The sequence below is a fragment of the Bombus impatiens genome, unplaced genomic scaffold, assembly GCF_000188095.3.
Source record: "Bombus impatiens unplaced genomic scaffold, BIMP_2.2 scf_0155, whole genome shotgun sequence".
In the NCBI taxonomy this organism is placed as follows: domain Eukaryota; kingdom Metazoa; phylum Arthropoda; class Insecta; order Hymenoptera; family Apidae; genus Bombus; species Bombus impatiens.
In genome coordinates, this window is record NT_176574.1 from 1,533,218 (window position 1) to 1,551,911 (window position 18,694).

The 18,694-nt window shown below is 32.2% G+C and overlaps 3 protein-coding genes and 1 long non-coding RNA gene across 5 annotated transcripts in view; 1 reads left to right on the forward strand and 3 right to left on the reverse strand.

The window, feature by feature from the left end:
* LOC100745044 (protein IFH1) overlaps positions 1–1,482 on the reverse strand; it is a 33,024-nt gene extending 31,542 nt beyond the window's left edge. Inside the window, exon 1 of the mRNA XM_003487479.4 lies at positions 1,302–1,482. The gene's annotated coding sequence lies outside the window, so the exon portion shown is untranslated. The remainder of the gene's footprint in view (positions 1–1,301) is intronic.
* A 2,953-nt stretch (positions 1,483–4,435) lies between these two features.
* On the forward strand, positions 4,436–12,544 carry LOC100740213 (G-protein coupled receptor Mth2-like). Of its 2 annotated transcripts, XM_033319513.1 has the most exons (7): positions 4,436–4,837; positions 5,315–6,247; positions 7,111–7,349; positions 8,471–8,637; positions 10,243–10,476; positions 11,003–11,263; positions 11,913–12,388. In XM_033319513.1, the coding sequence occupies exons 2-7, from the start codon at positions 6,059–6,061 to the stop codon at positions 12,386–12,388; spliced, it is 1,566 nt and encodes a 521-aa protein (XP_033175404.1). In that variant the 5' UTR covers positions 4,436–4,837; positions 5,315–6,058. The 2 variants fall into 2 exon arrangements, with proteins under 2 accessions (XP_033175404.1, XP_003487572.2); XM_003487524.4 differs by lacking the exon at positions 4,436–4,837 and having other exon boundaries at positions 6,059–6,247; positions 11,913–12,544.
* On the reverse strand, positions 8,497–11,040 carry LOC112212387. The gene is made up of 3 exons (XR_002946205.2): positions 10,904–11,040; positions 10,325–10,495; positions 8,497–8,631 (listed from the first exon to the last, which is right to left on the reverse strand). It is a non-coding gene; the product is annotated as an uncharacterized LOC112212387 (long non-coding RNA).
* Positions 12,545–13,776: 1,232 nt separating the features above from the next.
* Positions 13,777–17,939, reverse strand: LOC100745164 (inositol polyphosphate 5-phosphatase K-like). The gene is made up of 9 exons (XM_003487480.4): positions 17,351–17,939; positions 16,985–17,101; positions 16,840–16,917; positions 16,556–16,703; positions 16,309–16,484; positions 16,005–16,232; positions 15,783–15,936; positions 15,499–15,688; positions 13,777–15,392 (listed from the first exon to the last, which is right to left on the reverse strand). Exons 1-9 carry the CDS (start codon positions 17,374–17,376, stop codon positions 15,217–15,219), a joined length of 1,293 nt encoding a protein of 430 aa, XP_003487528.1. The 5' UTR covers positions 17,377–17,939; the 3' UTR covers positions 13,777–15,216.
* Between the last annotated feature and the right edge of the window lie 755 nt (positions 17,940–18,694).

Here is an 18,694-nt window from a genome sequence, read left to right on the forward strand (position 1 = left end):
TATAAAGTTTAACGGAGTTCTGTTAAAAAATTAGAATGCAATAATTTCATGAATGATTTAATTTGTTTCAATGTAGAAAACAATTTAGTCTGATGATAAATATAATTATATACATATAAATCAAACTTTTCTATGAATGAATAAATGTTACGTGACATGTTTACTTTCTAGTAACTAATATCGCAATTAATTTTTAAATATTATAAAGTTTCAAAATATTGAAATTATATAAATTCCTTTATACTTTATAACAAGCATCACTTGTTTAAAGATAGATAACATAATCTGGACAAAACATAAAGAAATAAATACGAAAGATTTAAGATTAATGCTTTTGTGTAGTTTTTGCTGCAATAAAGCTAGTTTCATAGATAGAAATCTGTGTTATCGGCTGAATGAAGTTCGAGATTTACGATATTTCTTACTAGAGAGCATAGTGATTCGTTATCGGCTATTACCATTTTGAACAAAGTTTAAAAATATAATTCTTTCGATCGTTCAACTAAGAATAATAGAGTGGTTAGGTTTTTGAGTGGCCCAACTATTTAACTTATATATCATTCAAATATTTATGAACTTATCGAAAAGCAGATACGAAATAATGCGACACCTACATACATGGTAATAAAATTTATCAATGTTGTTTCTGTATCTGTGGAACAATGCATATATGGAACATTTTAAGAATAATTATTTGGAATGTCAACTACGTATTTATTTTTTTGATACGAACAATAGTCTTGGTACAACGAATGCCACCCACTGCGTAAATGGTATTATTAAAATACCTTGAAAATTATCAAAAAAATTTGTGTACCTTTTCCTACGTCTTTCTCACAGGTTATGATCTATGTTTTACAGTTAATACGACAATCATGATGTTACTTTCGTTAATTTTCGAAAAATTTAAATAAATTATTTTGTCTCTTTAACCATAGTCGTTATTATCCAACAATTTTAATTATACAAATATTCACAACTGATTATATCGTCAAAGCCTATTGAAAAAATGAAATAAACGATACATCTTAATTATCATATTTGTATTATAATTAGATTGCGAATTTTTATTTATTTATAGAAAATTCTAAAATGCAAAACTGCGCAGAATGTACGTAAATTGAAAAAATATATAAATATCCAAAATATAACACCTTCTATAATATGTACTTGGTAGGTAAAGCAATTTTCTACAGAGATTTTACTTTTTTAATTATATCTTCAAAAATATGAATTTGCATAAAAATTCCGTTTAATTATAATACAGAACTATTAATATAAAAACAATAAGAAATTCTTACGTATATCTTGTATTCGGCGAATATTTCGTCATCGCTACAGGTGGTCTGGTAAAACCCTCTCCCAGGTTCAGCACGCCTACACATTCCAAGACGTCATTGGATTTTTCTGACTCAACTCACTCCATTCTGACGTCTGATCCCATTGATCCTAACAATATAAACTGGTAAACTGCTCACTGATACAAACGCCCATTGCGTCAATCGCTAAATTTGAATTTCATTCGACTTCATAGAAGTTTAACCTCCTGAAACACCGGTACAACTACCAGTCGATTATCGAAACGCTACGGAATTGGCGGGAACGTAGGCGCGCGGAGATTTGATTTTCAGCCGCTCTATCTTTTGCAAGATTAAACATACAAACATATAGATATCCAATACTTCTCAGAACTTTATAAAAAACATTTTCACTATTTATACCGTGAATCAATATTATCGCGCAGATAATAAAAAGGCAAAGATAAATTCGTGACTAGTATCTTTTAGACTTGCAAGTATTTTTTGATGCGCGTGTTTATATCGAACGTATAACTCATTTACAATTTTATTGCCGTCTTATATCTTTTTTTCAACAGAATTCGTAAATATGATTTTCGTCGATGCTTTTTCTTTCTCATTTACAATTCCATAAAAACATTACACGTTTTGCGACTACTCCCCGCGTAAAATCCGTTTTAACGTTACAACGATATATATTCAACTTTCTCCTTAACACTCGCGTTGACGTCAGAAATAACTTTCAGGGAAATATGTACGTGAAGTCGACGAATTACATGTACTTGGGAATTTAATTACAATGCTCGACAATTCATCGTCTACGACGGTCGAACGATAACTATAAAAGTCAAGAATCATTCAATGTTCACGTTCTTAGATCATACGTGTTTAACGTTATATGTCATTCCTTCTGTTTTATTTATTCAATTATATTTTCATCGTGTTTCTACGTATATACTTACACGCGCAGATTCGATTTGTAAAATTAAATTTGTTTCGCGTACTTTTTTTAAAATTCTCTTAAAATAAAGTTAAAACGTGCAATTTTTTATCGTCTAAAATCATTTTATTTTTTCCCTTGTTTATATACTTTGTCTACTGTAAGATAGTATATACTTATACCACATATACATTGTAATGGTATTCATATATTTATAAATTACAGTAAATTTATATTACGCAGTAAATTTATATGATGTGTGCGATTGAAATTGATAACAAGAATATTTCTTATAAGACAATTTTTACGCCAGTCCCTTTGATACGTATAAATAAATACTACTCATTTCAATTGGCTAATAGAAAGTTCAATGAGAAACTCCATTAAAGTCAATAAGAAGAACTTGTGAATTTTTAAACTTCTAGTCAGCTCTAACCGATCATGGTTTCTCTCTAAATATATCGCTGGTGATTAATGTCTGTACCGTACTGCAAGCTTCGAAAATTACACCGTGATCGTATTACCTGGTCAACGTAAGATTTTCATATTAAAATTTTAATTAATGTTACAAGTGATTAAAATATAAAGGAAATAAATGAAATGTCGAACTTTCACGAAGTACATAAGAAAAAAGAATCGAACACCTTTCAACACAAGCTCATCCGCCTGATAAAGATAAAACATCGCACTTCAAATAAATATCTCTACGAACGATACCAATAAAATGCTTCGAAATATACCAAAAATCTTCAAAATCGTTGGAAGACAAATGTATTTTGGTCCGTTGCTGCTTATGGAATTTGCATAGCTGCATCCCTCGGTTCTGCAAGCTGCAAATATCGTGTGTATGAAAGGATAACGTAAGTACGTACATTGTTGACTGGCTGATCGAAAGTACGAGGAATTCGCAGAAGCCACCGGTAAAACTTGCATTTCGCAGAATGATATTTGTAACAAAGTTCAAAATTGGAGTTTCTTCGTGACGAGCTACTATATTTGCGATTATAACTCACACGCCTACGTCATCTCATCGGCGATAATAGAAAAATTTCCTTGATATTACGTCACATTTCCGATATCGTCCGAAGGTATTTTTAATGAACGTAGACAGGAAGGTTGACGAATAACGCGAATTCACTGGATTTCGCGGATAGTCTACAAAGCGCGACCGCATACTTTCTTACTTTCTACGAAATGTCGGCCAACGATGAACAAAGAAAGAAAATGTTCGATGTTGCCTCGATGTTGTCATTTTGATCTATCGACCGATGTTTACTCGAGTATTACCGCACGAGAACAGATTCTCGATCAAATTTTACTACGTTATATAAATCTACTTTTATCGTGGAATTTTATTATGTGGCTACAGGTTTTCGAGAATCTAAAGATCCGTGGAAAGCACGATATTTATATAAATTTTATTCATATCTGTACGTGGGTTTACTTTCCTCTTTGAGATTCGGACAGGATGTTTGTTTTAGAAAATGGACTTTTTAACTTCGTAATAGAGATACTGTGCTAACTTATCGATTCCAGTCTATTTTCCTGATTATCATCTGAAATTTCCTGTACGTTACATTGTACGTAATTAAAGAACATAATAAAAGATATTGTAATAGCTGGTAATATTATGATATGACGATGGCGTATATAAAAATATCAACTAAAATTCATATCAAATAGATCAAATTAACATTAATCCAAAAATATATCGCAAAGTGTAATATGAAATTCAATCATTTTTTTATCTATTGTATTATCTCACTCGTACAGAGTAAAAGAGTTCTATCAACAACCATCTGTTCCAAAAATGTTGACACACTATCTATTCTATCGGAATTATATTCTACCGGAAGTATATTCTATCTGATATAAGTTCATTTTCAATGCAAAGTAATTTTATTTCTACTAGAACATATAAAAATCATTTACATACTGTCGAAAAATAAAAATTTCCTCCTTTTGATGAACGTTCCTGCACGATGAAATATAAATGACATAAAGGGCGAAGCGAATGAAAAAAGAATAGTGGTCGAACGATTAAAGGAAAAGATATTCCGTAAAGATTTCCTAATTTGTTTATTCTCACAAAATTATCGAACAGAGTTCAACGAATACGCAATAATTACATCTGTCTACTGAATCTTCGATGATGTATGCATCCGTACGAGTAATCGTGCACTGATAAATAAAGGCCTTGTGCCTCGAGGAATACGGCCAGTATGCTGCCAGACATCGATGGGTAACCACGTAAATTTCGACAGGATTCGATTCTCCGTTACGTGATCCGGTGTTTCCCGCAGCGTTCAACACGAACGATCATACAATTATAATCGTCGAGCCACGAATCAGTCGAAAAATCGTTAATTTTCGTGATCGGGCCGGTGATATTTTCTGGTTTGTGAAGTTGTGCCATCGAATAAATTATTATAGTTTGCTCAGGCAACTGTGAAAACTGCGACATAATTTTTACTCGAACGTACGATAATAATTTTAACAGTGATTTAAGTCATATAATATCAAGATAGCATCTACATAAATTCCTTGGTGATTCCGCGGTGATCAATTTTAAGCGGTATATGTTGAGATCAAGGAACAGGTATGTGCCAGCCGAGACGTCTAGTCGGATGTACCAATACCGGTTCGTGTTTCTTACTAGACTTCTAAAATTAATGGGCTTCCTGGTCCCGTGTCAATGAATACATCGGACGTTTCTTGAATGAAAACACGTGAAACAATATTCGACTCATTGCCGTAAAGGTCCAGCTCGCTTTGTCCTCGAAATAACGAGAATTATAGGTGAATGACCATAGGTTTATTAAATCCTCTTAGGATGATGTTTAACATTTTTTACGAGCTCTAACACCGATCGTCGAGTTTTTATCATTTGGTTAATCGTTTAGTCGACTGGATTCTCGGTTATTCTCGGCAAATAATCGCGGAAAATCCAGGCTCGAGTTGCCTTGAGAATAAAAATCGTTTCACCGAGTCATTGCGTGAAGATAAATGCATTTCGAAGATCACACAGCGGTTACGAGAAACCGAGCGATTAAGTAATTCCTATTGTATGTTCTAGGTCTCGTTTGAAAGACTGGAATTTGATTGACCAAATCCGTGGAACGTAGTATGTACAAGACGTTTTTAACGAAACGTACCGATCGGAGAAAGATTTTCCTTCGATGTATTAACTGTTGGAAGAGATAGTAGAGTTATCGAAGTTGATACTCGAACGAAGCGAGCGCTATTATCTTCTACACTGCTCAGTCTTTAATCGATAGCAAGAAAATAATCAGCGAAGCAGAAGCTGTAAACCGATAGAGTGCGGAAGTCTGAAGGTATATCTTTATTACGTCAAATCTCTACCAACAAGCATCGAACATTCTTCCGGTTTGGATATTTCAAGGAAAACCTTGAGAACGAAATTCAGCCTGAAAGGTGCATATTGACCAAATGAATTATATGGAACACCAAACACGTTCGGAAAAGTTTTAGAAACACCCGAACGTTTGGTAAAATATTCTTCGTACGAGAAGCGTAAGTCGTAGTCGACGACGTAGTCAAGTTAGAAGGAAGATACCAAGCTGAATCTGAAAGAGACAAAATGTCATCGATGAGTCGAACGTTCAAATTTTGTTATTTCTTTACGGCTGGTAAAGTTCCCGTTGTTTTACGAAGGCATTTTCATTAACGGGATTGACAGAAAATTACATTTTGGAAAAGATTTCTCTAACCAAGTGCATTAAGAAAAAGAAAAAAGAACGCAGGAAGCCAAGAAATCTGTATCAGACAAATATATTTAAAGAACGTTATAAAAATTTTTATGGCAGTTTTCGCAGCACATATAAACAGAATCCAAAGAAACAACATGCCTGGGACTTTGAAGAAATCTCCAGTGCTGTTCTTCTTTTTGTTTCAAATTCTTTTTTCTGAACTGGCGATTTGCACTGCCAGTATGGACAACGAAACGATTCGACAATCCATCAAACCGATCATATATCCCATTCCTTTGGTACGTATAGGCGCATTAATAAAAATGTTATTTAGATATGATAATCCAGTGATAAATCGTTTAATCAAATATCGTATAATTTAAAAAATATTAATATATATACAGTAATAATAATTTAATGAAATAAATCAAATTTAATCAGGCCTCAATATCAAAGAATTTGAAATGATAAAGAGTCGAATTTTTGTATTCTATAATTGCTGAATATGCTTGTGATGCTTGAATATGAAAAACAGCCAATAATATCTTGATAGGAATTGAAACGGTGTTCGCAGTATTTATACGAAATTTGCATAAACATAAAATTTCAGTAGGTCTAATTATACATTGCCAAACCATTTTTGTGGAGCACAGCAAATAGATGTGTATACGATAAATATAGATAGCTGTGTGTTCATTTAGCTATTTTTAGACTTTTCGCCCTATCTATGTCCATCTGTCTTTGAAATGTTGGAAACGTAAAATTGTAATCCTATCGTAAAGTCGCGATATGATTGAAGAGAATAAAGGAAAATATAAATTCGTGAATAATAATTAGCATATGTTGTCAGTGGCAAGTTTGCCGCATGATTTTCCTTAAGACCCAGGCAGATTAAATACGATTAAAACTCACACAGATCTTCGTTCTTGTTCGATTATCAATCGCAACTTTGGTAATGTTTTATCGTACAAAAGTTATTGATTAATTTTAATTCATGCTTCTTTGTTACACGAAATTATATAATTCGAATGTATCAGTAAGAATGTGTAAGAAACGTAAATACAAAACCTTTTGATTCGATAAGATAAAATTTTTGATCGTTCGGATAAATGAGTACATTTTTTAGATATACATAAGAATATCCTTTGATCTCATGTTACAGGAAAACATGACGATAATACCCGAAGAGTACAAAAATTTATCTGTGGTTGGAAAATGTTGTCCACTGGGTGAAGTTCTCGTAAAAAACGGTACTCAGGGCTCGGTTTGTTATCTGGATTCCTCCGTGACTGAAAATTTCTCTCCCATCTTTTATGGTTTTAATGCATTTGGTTACGAAGTTCCCGGTGAAGTTCGAAGTTCGTTCGTTGCGATCATCGGAGATCCTTGCAAATACAAAAAGTGAGTATACTTAAGTTTCCAAGTAGTAGGAATAACGATTTAATTTTATTGACACTTTTGATATAACATTGATAAAAAGCAGAGATCGAAGGAGTTATGAAACTTTTAAATAGGTTCTATTTAAAACATAGACCGTGAAACATTTTTTGAAGGAGTTCTTGCATCGTAAGTTTCGATGAGAGTAAAGAAAGAAAAGTTTTTGAAAATAAAAAGCGATTATATTGTTAAATAAGATTAGTACCTAAAATTTTGGTACTTTTATTTATCTTATTTATCTTTAATACGTGTTCTAAAATAATTCGTTTTCATGGAACTTTTATCATATAAATATTATATAAATATATTATATAAACTCTAAAATATCTGTTCCATGAGAACACTTTTTAAAGAAGTTCCTAAGTATAACATTTATTTCCATGAAAATTCCATAGGAACAGATATTTTCCTAAACGAAACACACATGTTCAAATAGGATTTTTTTAAAAACGAAAGATAAGTTTTTATTTGAATCCCTGATAAAGGAATTTAACGAAGCAGGAAAATAAAATAAAAAAGATCATATATATGTACGTCTTTTCCTCCGTATAAACACAATAAGAAACGATTTCATCTTATCTCTTATGTATCACAGACTGTTTTCTACATTTTGTATCCAAGGACAGGTGTCGCTTTTTTTCATTTTTAATGCGAATGCAAACGATCAGACTGACTTTCAAATTATCTCAAGTACGTTTACACAGGCTGTTCATAACACTTCTAATCATGCAGTTGTGTACAATTTATAGATTATACACAGTTTCGAATTCGTTAGGAAAACGTGTCATCTTTGTAATCCAATCTATGCTTCCAAGGAATCTTCAAGTTATAAGAAACATTGAAAAGTCTACTGCTGACATAACGTGATCTTTTCATCCATTCTCTCTCTAATTCAAAGCGCATCATTATGTTAATTATCTCACCATGATCATCGCACGATTGATCATTTACGATTTATGCAAAAAAATTTGCATATATATCAATTAAAGAAAAGAGTACAATTATATGAATAAAAGTATTAAAATATCTAAAATATCCATAATTTTATATCTATCCAAATTATATATATATATATATTTTTTTAGGTATATTTTAAATCCAAACAACGATAACAGAGATAACAATTATTTATTAACGAACGGTTCTGTATATGCACCGAATCACGATCCGACAATGCTGCAACCTGGAATCAACTACTGTGCAGAAATCGTGCCAGATTTAGGACTTCACACTTTTGTATGTTTTTCTGAAAGTAGGTAGAAATACTTTTAAAATTAATTATAAACTAAAAAGAATTATATAAATAAAATTAAAATTAAAAATAACTTAAAACAGTCAGAAATATACTTTTAAAAGTGTTACGTCGCGTAACACTCTACCTAGCCCAGGCCACACACCGCGGGCAATATTTTTTTTTCTTTTTTTATTTTATTTGTTGAAATTACAATCAATTCTCGCGTTGAGAATTTTCAGTAATTTTTCTGGCGTGGCGCAGTGACATGGCTGTTTATTTACAATAAGTTATACTTATTATAGATAGGTATAATTTATTAGTATTATAAGTAAGTGCATATGCTTAATTTGGATAATTAATGAATCTAACGTTTAGGTCTAGCGGGTAGTGCCTCTTCAGCCTGCGAATTTGGTCCGTCGTATCGAGTAGTCCAGTGATTAGGGGGTTTCGGTGTTTGTTGACTCTTTTGCTATATCTGTCGCTATATTTCGCTATTTCCTCTTTGACTGTTGGTATCTTGAGGTCGCGATGGATGGTTTCGTTGGTAACATACCAGGGTGCGTCTATTAAGGCTCTTAGCGTTTTCGATTGGAATCTTTGTAGTATTTCGATGTTGGAGTTACTAGCTGTTCCCCATAGTTGGATTCCGTAAGTCCAGACAGGTTTTATTACGGTCTTGTAGAGGGTAATTTTATTCTGTATGTTTAGTTTGGAGCGTCGGCCCGTGAGCCAATAAAGTTTTTTTAGTTTGTCCTTAAGTTGCTTCGTTTTATCTGAGATGTGTGTCTTCCACGTTAGTCTCCTGTCCAGGGTCATGCCCAGGTATCGGACTGTGTCCCTGCTAGGAACTGTTGCATTGTTGATGGTGACCTGGGGGCAGGTTTGTTTCTCACGGGCAATATGGCAAACGGATGTCTTCGGATACTCGCAGCGTAGCCTCCATAGTTTCAAGTACCTTCCATAATCTCATAGATTACCTAGAAAAGGTCCTTCAAACCGAACAAACGTCTGTTTCCGAAGTATTTCCAAAGACCATTGTCTACCACGTCTTGACAAGGGAAAGTTAGTTTTTCTCACGTACGCTGCAACTTTCCTCCCACTAACCACTTTCTCTCGAGGGTAGTTAAGACCCTTCGTTTAACCAATTAACAACAAAGGCTATTCCCTCACTCTCTTAACTAACATCGGCACCAACAAATCCGATGGTCCCGTGCGCTAGACACACCCATCCTTAGCTTTCCTCCGACACATCATCGTCTCCCAAGACAGTGATTTCACATCCTTCGAACGGTCAGCATCCTTCGAGCGGGTATACACACCCGCAGATCAGTCACTCACTCATCTCGCACATACGCACCAGCCTAACTACCTACGTTATAAGTTAGTGGAATAAACGGTGAAATATAACTTACTACTGTGTCATATTCATTGAACCACCTCTGTTATCTTAACCGAAACAGAGGAACGACTACTTCGCGGCGGCGATTCACCAAATCGTAGCGAGAATTTACGCCTCTCGCTGACGCGTTTTCCTCGCGACCGCGTCTCTCCGCGAACGGTCGTACCAAAAAGAGTCATTGCACGTACTAACTTATATAACGAACGCTAAAAAAATTGTTTCAGGTCGCGTAATAATCACTGCAGACTCCCGAATTACAATCTATGCCTGCGGCCTTTTAATATCGGTGCCGTTCTTAATTCTTACCATCGCAGCGTATTCCATCACACCAAATTTGCGAGATATTTTTGGAAGGGCATTGTGTCGTTATTGTGGATCCTTAGCGCTGGCTTTTACGATGTTAGCAATTACACAGTTATGGAATATGGAGTTGTCGGATAAAATTTGTACCAGTATAGGTAAGATGAAATATTCAATCTGATAAAAAACATTAGAAACAATGTTATTCTTGTCCAAACATAGTACAGTAGAACTCGGTTTATTGCAATAAAGTGTAATGTCTCCAAAATTTATTTGCACAACACTGAATTTATTACAGCATTTAAACGTAATCTAAGATGTAATAATATAAAACCTGATAAGAAAACGTTTCATGGAAAAAATAAGCGTATGTGCTGATACTTTTACTATTCGATTTGACGAGCTTTTTTCATCTGAATACGTTTATCTAATTACCTCCTATTATAAATATTTTACGACCTCTTATTATTTTCTCCTAAACTATTAAATCGTCAAAGCTGTTCATTCCCTAATAAGTTAAAGATAAATCGAGTCCTACCGTACTCTATACGTACGTTACCATAGATAGCGCGATTTACGGGATACCATAAAATGATCTGATGTAACATGTAATTCTTTTGGAAGAAAAACCAGTGCTGCTTTGAGATTTTAAATGAACAATTAAAAAGCAATTGGCTTTTCCAGCATTCGTCATCCAGTTCTCCTTCATCGCGTGCTTCTTCTGGCTAAATGCGATGTGCATGGAAATGTGGTCATTGGTGCGTGTCTATGTGGATCGTGGAACATACAGAAGGATGAAACCCAGAATGTTGTTCTTTTGGTACTCATTATGGTGCTGGGGTCCCTCGGTGATACTTAACCTCGTGTCGATGATTATGGATCTCAGTCCGATGATACCGGCGACTTACGTGAAACCAAACTCCAAGAAAAGTTGTTCCTTCAAATGTAAGTGGAGTTGGACTCGAATTTCACTGCATACCGCGCACACGCGCGTACAGTTTAACTCTCACAAACATATCACATATATTTAACGTTAATAATATCGTGATCCTTGTTTTCACTTAATTTTGTCACTCTAAGAAAGACTAGTTGTCACTGTTATTTTTATTCACATACTTTCGAGGAACGAAACATAAATCATTGGTGACCTATTTAACACAAGACGTATAGATTTAAATCATTCAAAACGACGGTAACAACTGGAAAGAAATATTAGTATAATAAATATTAGTCTACAGACGACCATTGTTTAAGACACCACTTGGCAATTTTATGAAAGAACAATAATATCATCTGCAATTTTAATTTGTAACAATTTGATTTGAATTCCAATTCGACATCCATGTGTTTCAATTAACCTCGTACTGTCTTAATACTCTTTTAAGTATGAGATCAGAGAAGTCAGCCTCTTGTCTAAAAAAATATCAATCAAAAAAGAAAAGGTTTCATGATATATCATTCGTGTCGATCTTGATTCACTTCTATATCATTACCCCGTAAAATCATTAATTTCAAGTAGATAATAAAACTACAAATTAAAACAAACATATCGATATTAATTCGATAAAACATATTATTATTTTTGAATTTACAGCGGAAGATGAAGCAATACCATTCTTTTACATACCAATTGGATTGCTTCTTGCTGGGAATGTGATTTTTCTCGTTCTAACCTTCGTCAAATTAACTAAATATCAAAGAGACCTCGACTTAAGGCGCCTCGCGAGAAATCAAGAATCCGATCGACTTGAACGAAAGTATCTTCGACGACTCATGAGAACCACATTAGTTTGCATGATTGTTTTCGTTTTGATGGCTCTTAATTGGACGATGGAACTAATATTTTGGTTCGTCAACGGAGATTCATTCGACTGGTCCTCCTTCGATCTTGTAAACGCTCTCCAAGGTGTTCTTATCTTCGCTTTATTTGTTCTACGAAGGCCACCGAGAGACTTTGTGTGGCACAGAATACAACAACTTCGTGGTATTAATCAAGTACCAGAACTGGAAGCTGGAAGCATGGAACTGTATCTGCTTCCAACAATGAACGGTGACTCAGTGCCTAGATAAAAGATCATTCCGTGCACATAACTTTTCGACCTTTCCTCGAATTCGTTGTGGATTATGAGATAACTATAAATCAATTGCCGAAACATGCTTGAAAGTTCCTTGATTAGACGTACAATTTTTCTATGAATTATTTATAAAGCGTCGAATTAATCAAACGAAAAAAGTTTGATAATTCTGACAAATTTATTTTATGTAAGACTTATCGAATTATTTATTATACGCGTAATATCGATATAACATATACATATGCATCTCATCAACACGATATATGAGGTCAATATTTATTTTGCATATCATCGATTATGTATCGAGTGTGATTTTTGTATAATACGATTTATTTTAAATAGTTTGATTACCACGTGTCGATTGCGAGGATAATTTCATACTAATGAAAGCTTCATGGTTTATGTACATGTATGTGTTTATATTTCATTTTCGAATCATTTTTCGTTCTTCCATTAATTTCTGATTTGCTATCACATTTAATTATTTTGCGATGCTTCATATTCCCTGTGAATATTTTTGTACTCTAAGAAAAAAAGACTTAAAAAATTCATAGTTTTCTAAATATGAAATGAATTTTATGTATTTAATAATAGATCACTCGATTCTTGTGTTTGAAGTCGCGTTTGTGATTGTTAGTCGCATAATAATAACATGCTTCGTAGAAACTTGTCTTGATTATGTAAAAATGCCTCCAACTCGTTTTACAATAGTGTATGCGAATTGTGATATCTGTATATCTGTACATTAATTACACAACAGAGAATAACCGAATAGGTTACATTATGATCTTAGATCTAATATACATATGTATGTATATTCTTCTGAATCTTGTATAGTTAACATTAAAAACATTTCTAATAATTTCTAAATATATAGTATTTGCAAGCGCATCCTGCAACGTTATGTTCCATTTATTATTTATCTATTTATTATTTACATAAAATTTCATGAAAATACGGTATAATTAAATTATTTTAATAAAAACAAATTCATGTCTGAAACAATTCAATTAGTATTCATTACTGTATTCTTAAAAGTATGTGTTAATGATAATTTTTATATGTTAGAACTGTTAAGAATTATTTACTTACACTAGTAATAAATAAATTGAAAAATACAAGCGACGACAACGTTGTTTTGTATTTGGTAGTATTAGCATTAGAAGTGGAATGTATTATTTATTGTACAACTTTTAAATTATTTATGTGAAATTAAATTCATTCTCATAATAAATATTGTATCCATTTTTAAATATATACATATGTTTGTTTCGACAAAAAACAATAAATGGTATTTCAAAAACTGCTTGGTATGAGTAAAAAATATTTTTTATTTGTATCCTTCCCGATACTACATTATACATTTATTTGCTCTATTTTTGCGTTTCTGTCGTGCTATACAAAAATAAAATAATATAGGTTTGTACAACCAAACCACCATTACACACATTTCGCCAATCGAACCAAAAGGTTTTCTACTAAACTAATAAAAATTTGTAATTATCTAGGAGTGCTTGTTCGAATATAAAGTGTGCAAAAATAACCCTGACACACTCTCTATATGTTCTGAAGCGTAAGACGATTAAGCACTAATGCTTTTGGGCAATAACCCAACAGCAAAACCAGGTACCGAAAGTAACTTTTCAACATTAACCAGAAAATTGAGTGTTGTATAAATTATATTATGTATAGTTTCAAGAGTATCATTTTCCACCTATGTATATCTATTCCCATTTATCGCTATTGTATTATCCAGCAAATATCAACATTTTATAGGACACTTTATGTACGAAAACGTTATTCCATAAAATAAAGACTAATTTTTACGAATTCATTATAAAAATATAGTTTTTTAATAAAATTATTTATCCTCAAATTGCTTAGAAAGAACTAATTTACAAAATACTTATTATTTACTGAATAATACAATACTTATTAATCTCTTCTTGTTTTGTCTTTTTGTCCTGAATTCCCAGAAATCTCTTATACATGTTTAAGTTCATAAATACGACAATGCATACAGGTAAAAATTCTAATGTGTTTAAACTCTTTGTGGTCCTTGTTGGTATAACAATTATTTGTTCGTTACTCAAACTCATATTGAGTCCAAAAGCTAAACTAGTATTATCTTTAAGATATAAACAAAATAAAATTTTTGTAGACAAAATTTTACATGGTATAATGATATTAGCTCTCTGTGACATAATTTTCTATCTGTTACAGCAACATTAATATGTCAAAAATTTATGGGCAAAATATATTAACCTCTTGTCACGCTCTTTGAATGTTCGCTATAATAAAATCGATGTATAATGTAAACTATCAGATATCTTATGAAATATTCAATTTTCTAAGTGCATATTGCATCTACAATGCTCATAAAATCAAATAACACATTGCAGAAAGACAATACCCTTTCAACCATTCAACTTTGAAGATGAAAATAATTGTAGAGAAACAATCATGAAATAAGTACAGTTCATCCTTATTTGGTAGAATTATCCTATACAGTACTAGTTTGAAGCATAAAAAATATTCAATATGTTTATCATTTTCATGATATATATGTTGCATAAGTGTATATGCAAAATAGTATTTTAGTCTTTATAGATAGTTATTCATCCTAACAAGAAAATAAAAAAATATTGGACCCCAAAGAGTTACAGTCAAATAAAATAATTCTCAACCACTTAATAAAATTATCCAATATTTGTGTGTATAAATTTGTTAACTAAGCACACACATAAGGTGCAGTATCTTATTCATTAAACATTAAGCGACTATCACTCTGCCTATTCTGACTATATTACACGAACCAATTTATCAAGCAGGTCTGTGATGTCCTGGAAACGGTGGACTAATGCCTAAAATTCCAACAAGATTCCCTCGTTGAGCAACATATACCAAACGATACATTCCTGGTGCTCGAAGCGCAGTATCGCTAAAGTAAATTCGCTCGGTGATCGAATGTGGTTCGAGAGGAACTGGAGACGATTTACCTACCATAAGTCTTTATTATTGATTTACCGAAATAACTATGATATATGTATGCAAAATGAAAATTAATATATTCAAAGAAATATAATAAAATGATATCTCGCTCACCTCGACCTACATATTCATAAACGATATATTCGTCTAGACTGGAAAATTCATTGTGAAAAAGACCCACCCAATCGCCACTAGCTGGTCTCGCGTCTCCTAATAATCTATATGATACTGAATTTTCTTCATCTATAAACCATGATGACACAGGTTGGAACTCTACACCATGGTCCTCTACATTTGGTCTAATCTATAAAAATAATGCAAAGTTTTATAATAAAATGACATTTTCTGTCATTTATTATTAATTTTCACTGATCTTTATATTGTACAAAAAATCTTACGACAATATCAAATTCTCCTGTGACAGGCTTATGGTCTGATTGTACATAATTGGAATGACTTTTATAATTACGCTGAATAGCATTCAATTTAACATCGTCATAAATATCTGCATTTACTCTGTACAAAATTCTATCAGTCCATGATGGTCGACGCCTAAATAGAAAATTCTTAGTTAAAAGAAAATACAATTAGAAAATGTGAGTATCATAGTCTTATCTTACTTGAGATCAAATTCTTGAGATGCAAATTCATATTTATAAGTAGGAGGAAATGTAATAGGATTCTCATTCAATTCAGAAAAAGCTTCACCCTTCTCCATTACCATCTTCAATTGATCTCTGGTTAATAAGGATCTTAATTCATTTTTCCTAACTAGTATGTCTATTTCTGTGGCAGTTAGATCCTCTCCGTGTAATCGAAAATTTAAGTCACCAATCCAAAACACATAACTATGCGGAAAGTGATATGGATAATTTATTTTGTATTTATGGATTAAATTGAATTAATTTAAAGAATATTACTGACTCATGAAATAATATTTTTGAAGTATCTGGACTACTAAAGTTATGACTTGTGAGTATTGTATTATAATCCATAATTCTGTCTGTTAATAAATGATCATGTGGTGTCAAGTGTGTATTTACTATACACATGTTAATTCCATACATATTTAATCTTATACTCACTGCACCTTTATTTCCCTTTAAGTAATGTATCTTTTTACTAAAAAAAAATTAAGGAATGAGTTTATATAATTATAATTTCTTCTTACCCACATGCCTCCACATCCTGTCCTTGTATATTGAGCCTCTATTAATCTTAAATGTGTAATATGTTTTCTTAAGCAAAAGATATTTAAAACAAGACCCTGTAAACGTTGTGTACGTATTTTTACGTAATCATATTTCTTTAATATATCTCTGCAAGAATTGTATACAATAAAATTCTTAAATACCATTTTTGACATAACAATCATTAGCTTTCAGAAATTTAACTGTTAATTTATATATATAATTAAATTTGTTACTGTATTATTTTCTACGTTTATATATATACCTAAAAGATTTAGTCCATGGATCATCGAAGAATATGTCCATCACCATATTTTGTGGCTGAGCTTTAACTTCTTGTAATCTAACGTAATTTATGAATTTAATCATTTTATGGATGACACGAATAAATTTGTGCAAATTATACTTACCCAACAATGTATAAATCTGGTAATGTTTTTGATTCGTTAATCTGATTCACATCAAGAAGTTCATGCAAATCCTCCTCTGGGTATTTAGTTGCCACATTCCATGTGACAAAATAAATTCTAAAATACATAGTAAGTAATTTTTCATTACTAAAATTATTTACTATTATAGAGCATAGATAACAAATATATCGATCAAAATATAAAACAAAAACATATTTTTAACTAGATATTAAATTTTTAATTCATAATTTATATTTGAAGCATAAGAGCCAAAGGCTACAAACCAATACAGACTTGAAGGAAAGAACATTGATTACAAAAAAAACATGTACAGAAAAAGATACATATTATACAATTTTTACTCACCTAAGATATTTTAATGTATCAGCCATTTTTAGGATAATACGATGTAAAACAATCACACAAAATTTTACTCTAACTTTGTTAGCATCTGGAATCAGGTTGTATTACAGTGACTGTGCACTGTTTTCCAACATACTTTTTAGGTTAAAAAGTAATATATGAAATGTCAACGGTTGGTTAATTGATCGTTTTGTTCTAGATTTTTGTTCAAATATTGTTAACGAGTACTTAAAGGGAGGTTTCACAGATGTCACATTACTTTTCGATTATGATACACGAAAACAATTTTATAAAGAACCATACCATTGACAGCTGTGATGCACGGACGAGCGTGCTGTGAAGAAAGCAATCTCCCTTCTACTACACCTAACCATGTGACGTCAAGAAAGCAACCTGTCGTTTACTGTCACCATCACTGTGTTAAAGTGCACTGTACATACGCAATTACGCGTAGTAAATATGTATGCTTCGTAGTAAATGCAAAATACGTAGTATACTACAACGCCACTTATCGGAATTCTTTCATTAAGTAAAATTCTGAAATAACTCCCATATGCAACGCTTTTAAATGAACTTCATTAATTTTCTTTGTAGTTAATAAGAACATAAATAAATAAAATAATACAAATAAATAAAAAATTGTTTAGCTAAAAATCCGAGCATTTCGAAATTACAGGTCTCGGAAATTCATTTAGAAAATAAGATGTGATGCATTTCTGCAAGCAGAGAAACGATGAGCAGATGTGTGATTAAATTTGTTTTTTCCACTACGAATCTGACTATTTGGATAAAAGATTATAGGTAATTATAAAATCCAGTCAACTACTATTATATGAACGTTCCACTTACGAGTTCTATTCTTTGACAAGTTCGGATAAATGGAGTTCTTACTGCAGTATATGTAATCAATAATAACCATGTGTAAACAGTAGTGTAGTATATTTGAATAACGCCACAGCCTTCTTGAAAGATACGCGAATATTATAAAAACGACTATAAATCTGTCTAGATATTGTTCTCAATGTTTAGACATTTATAATCTTTTCGTTTTACCATTTAGGTAGAAGATGTAAATATTATGCTATAAAACATAACTATATATCTGGGACTCTTTAAATAGTTTTTCAAGCAGATAAATGTGTTCCACTGTGCGGTATAATCTAAAGTTAACTGCGCCTCAATAAGAAAAGCTGCAAAGGTGATAATCGCGAGGAAATGAGTCATTGATAAGAAAGAAACGAAGAACTGTTTTCAATGTAATGTACGATTGAATTCTAATATAGAGCAGCAGTTTCATCAATGCGTTATTCGCATGATCTTCCCTGTGGGTATTATTGAAATCTCGAT

What these genes read in the sequence shown, in the direction of transcription:
- LOC100740213 (XM_033319513.1), top strand. Translation starts at nt 6,059, where the DNA reads ATGGCAGTTTTCGCAGCACATATAAACAGAATCCAAAGAAACAACATG. An exon ending in TCATATATCCCATTCCTTTG is followed by an intron (nt 6,248 to 7,110) that starts GTACGTATAGGC and finishes CTCATGTTACAG; the next exon opens with GAAAACATGACGATAATACC. An exon ending in GATCCTTGCAAATACAAAAA is followed by an intron (nt 7,350 to 8,470) that starts GTGAGTATACTT and finishes ATATTTTTTTAG; the next exon opens with GTATATTTTAAATCCAAACA.
- LOC100745164 (XM_003487480.4), bottom strand. Translation starts at nt 17,376, where the DNA reads ATGGCTGATACATTAAAATATCTTAG. An exon ending in GATACATTAAAATATCTTAG is followed by an intron (nt 17,102 to 17,350) that starts GTGAGTAAAAAT and finishes TATGTATTTTAG; the next exon opens with AATTTATTTTGTCACATGGA. An exon ending in CAGGAGAATTTGATATTGTC is followed by an intron (nt 15,689 to 15,782) that starts GTAAGATTTTTT and finishes TTATTTTTATAG; the next exon opens with ATTAGACCAAATGTAGAGGA.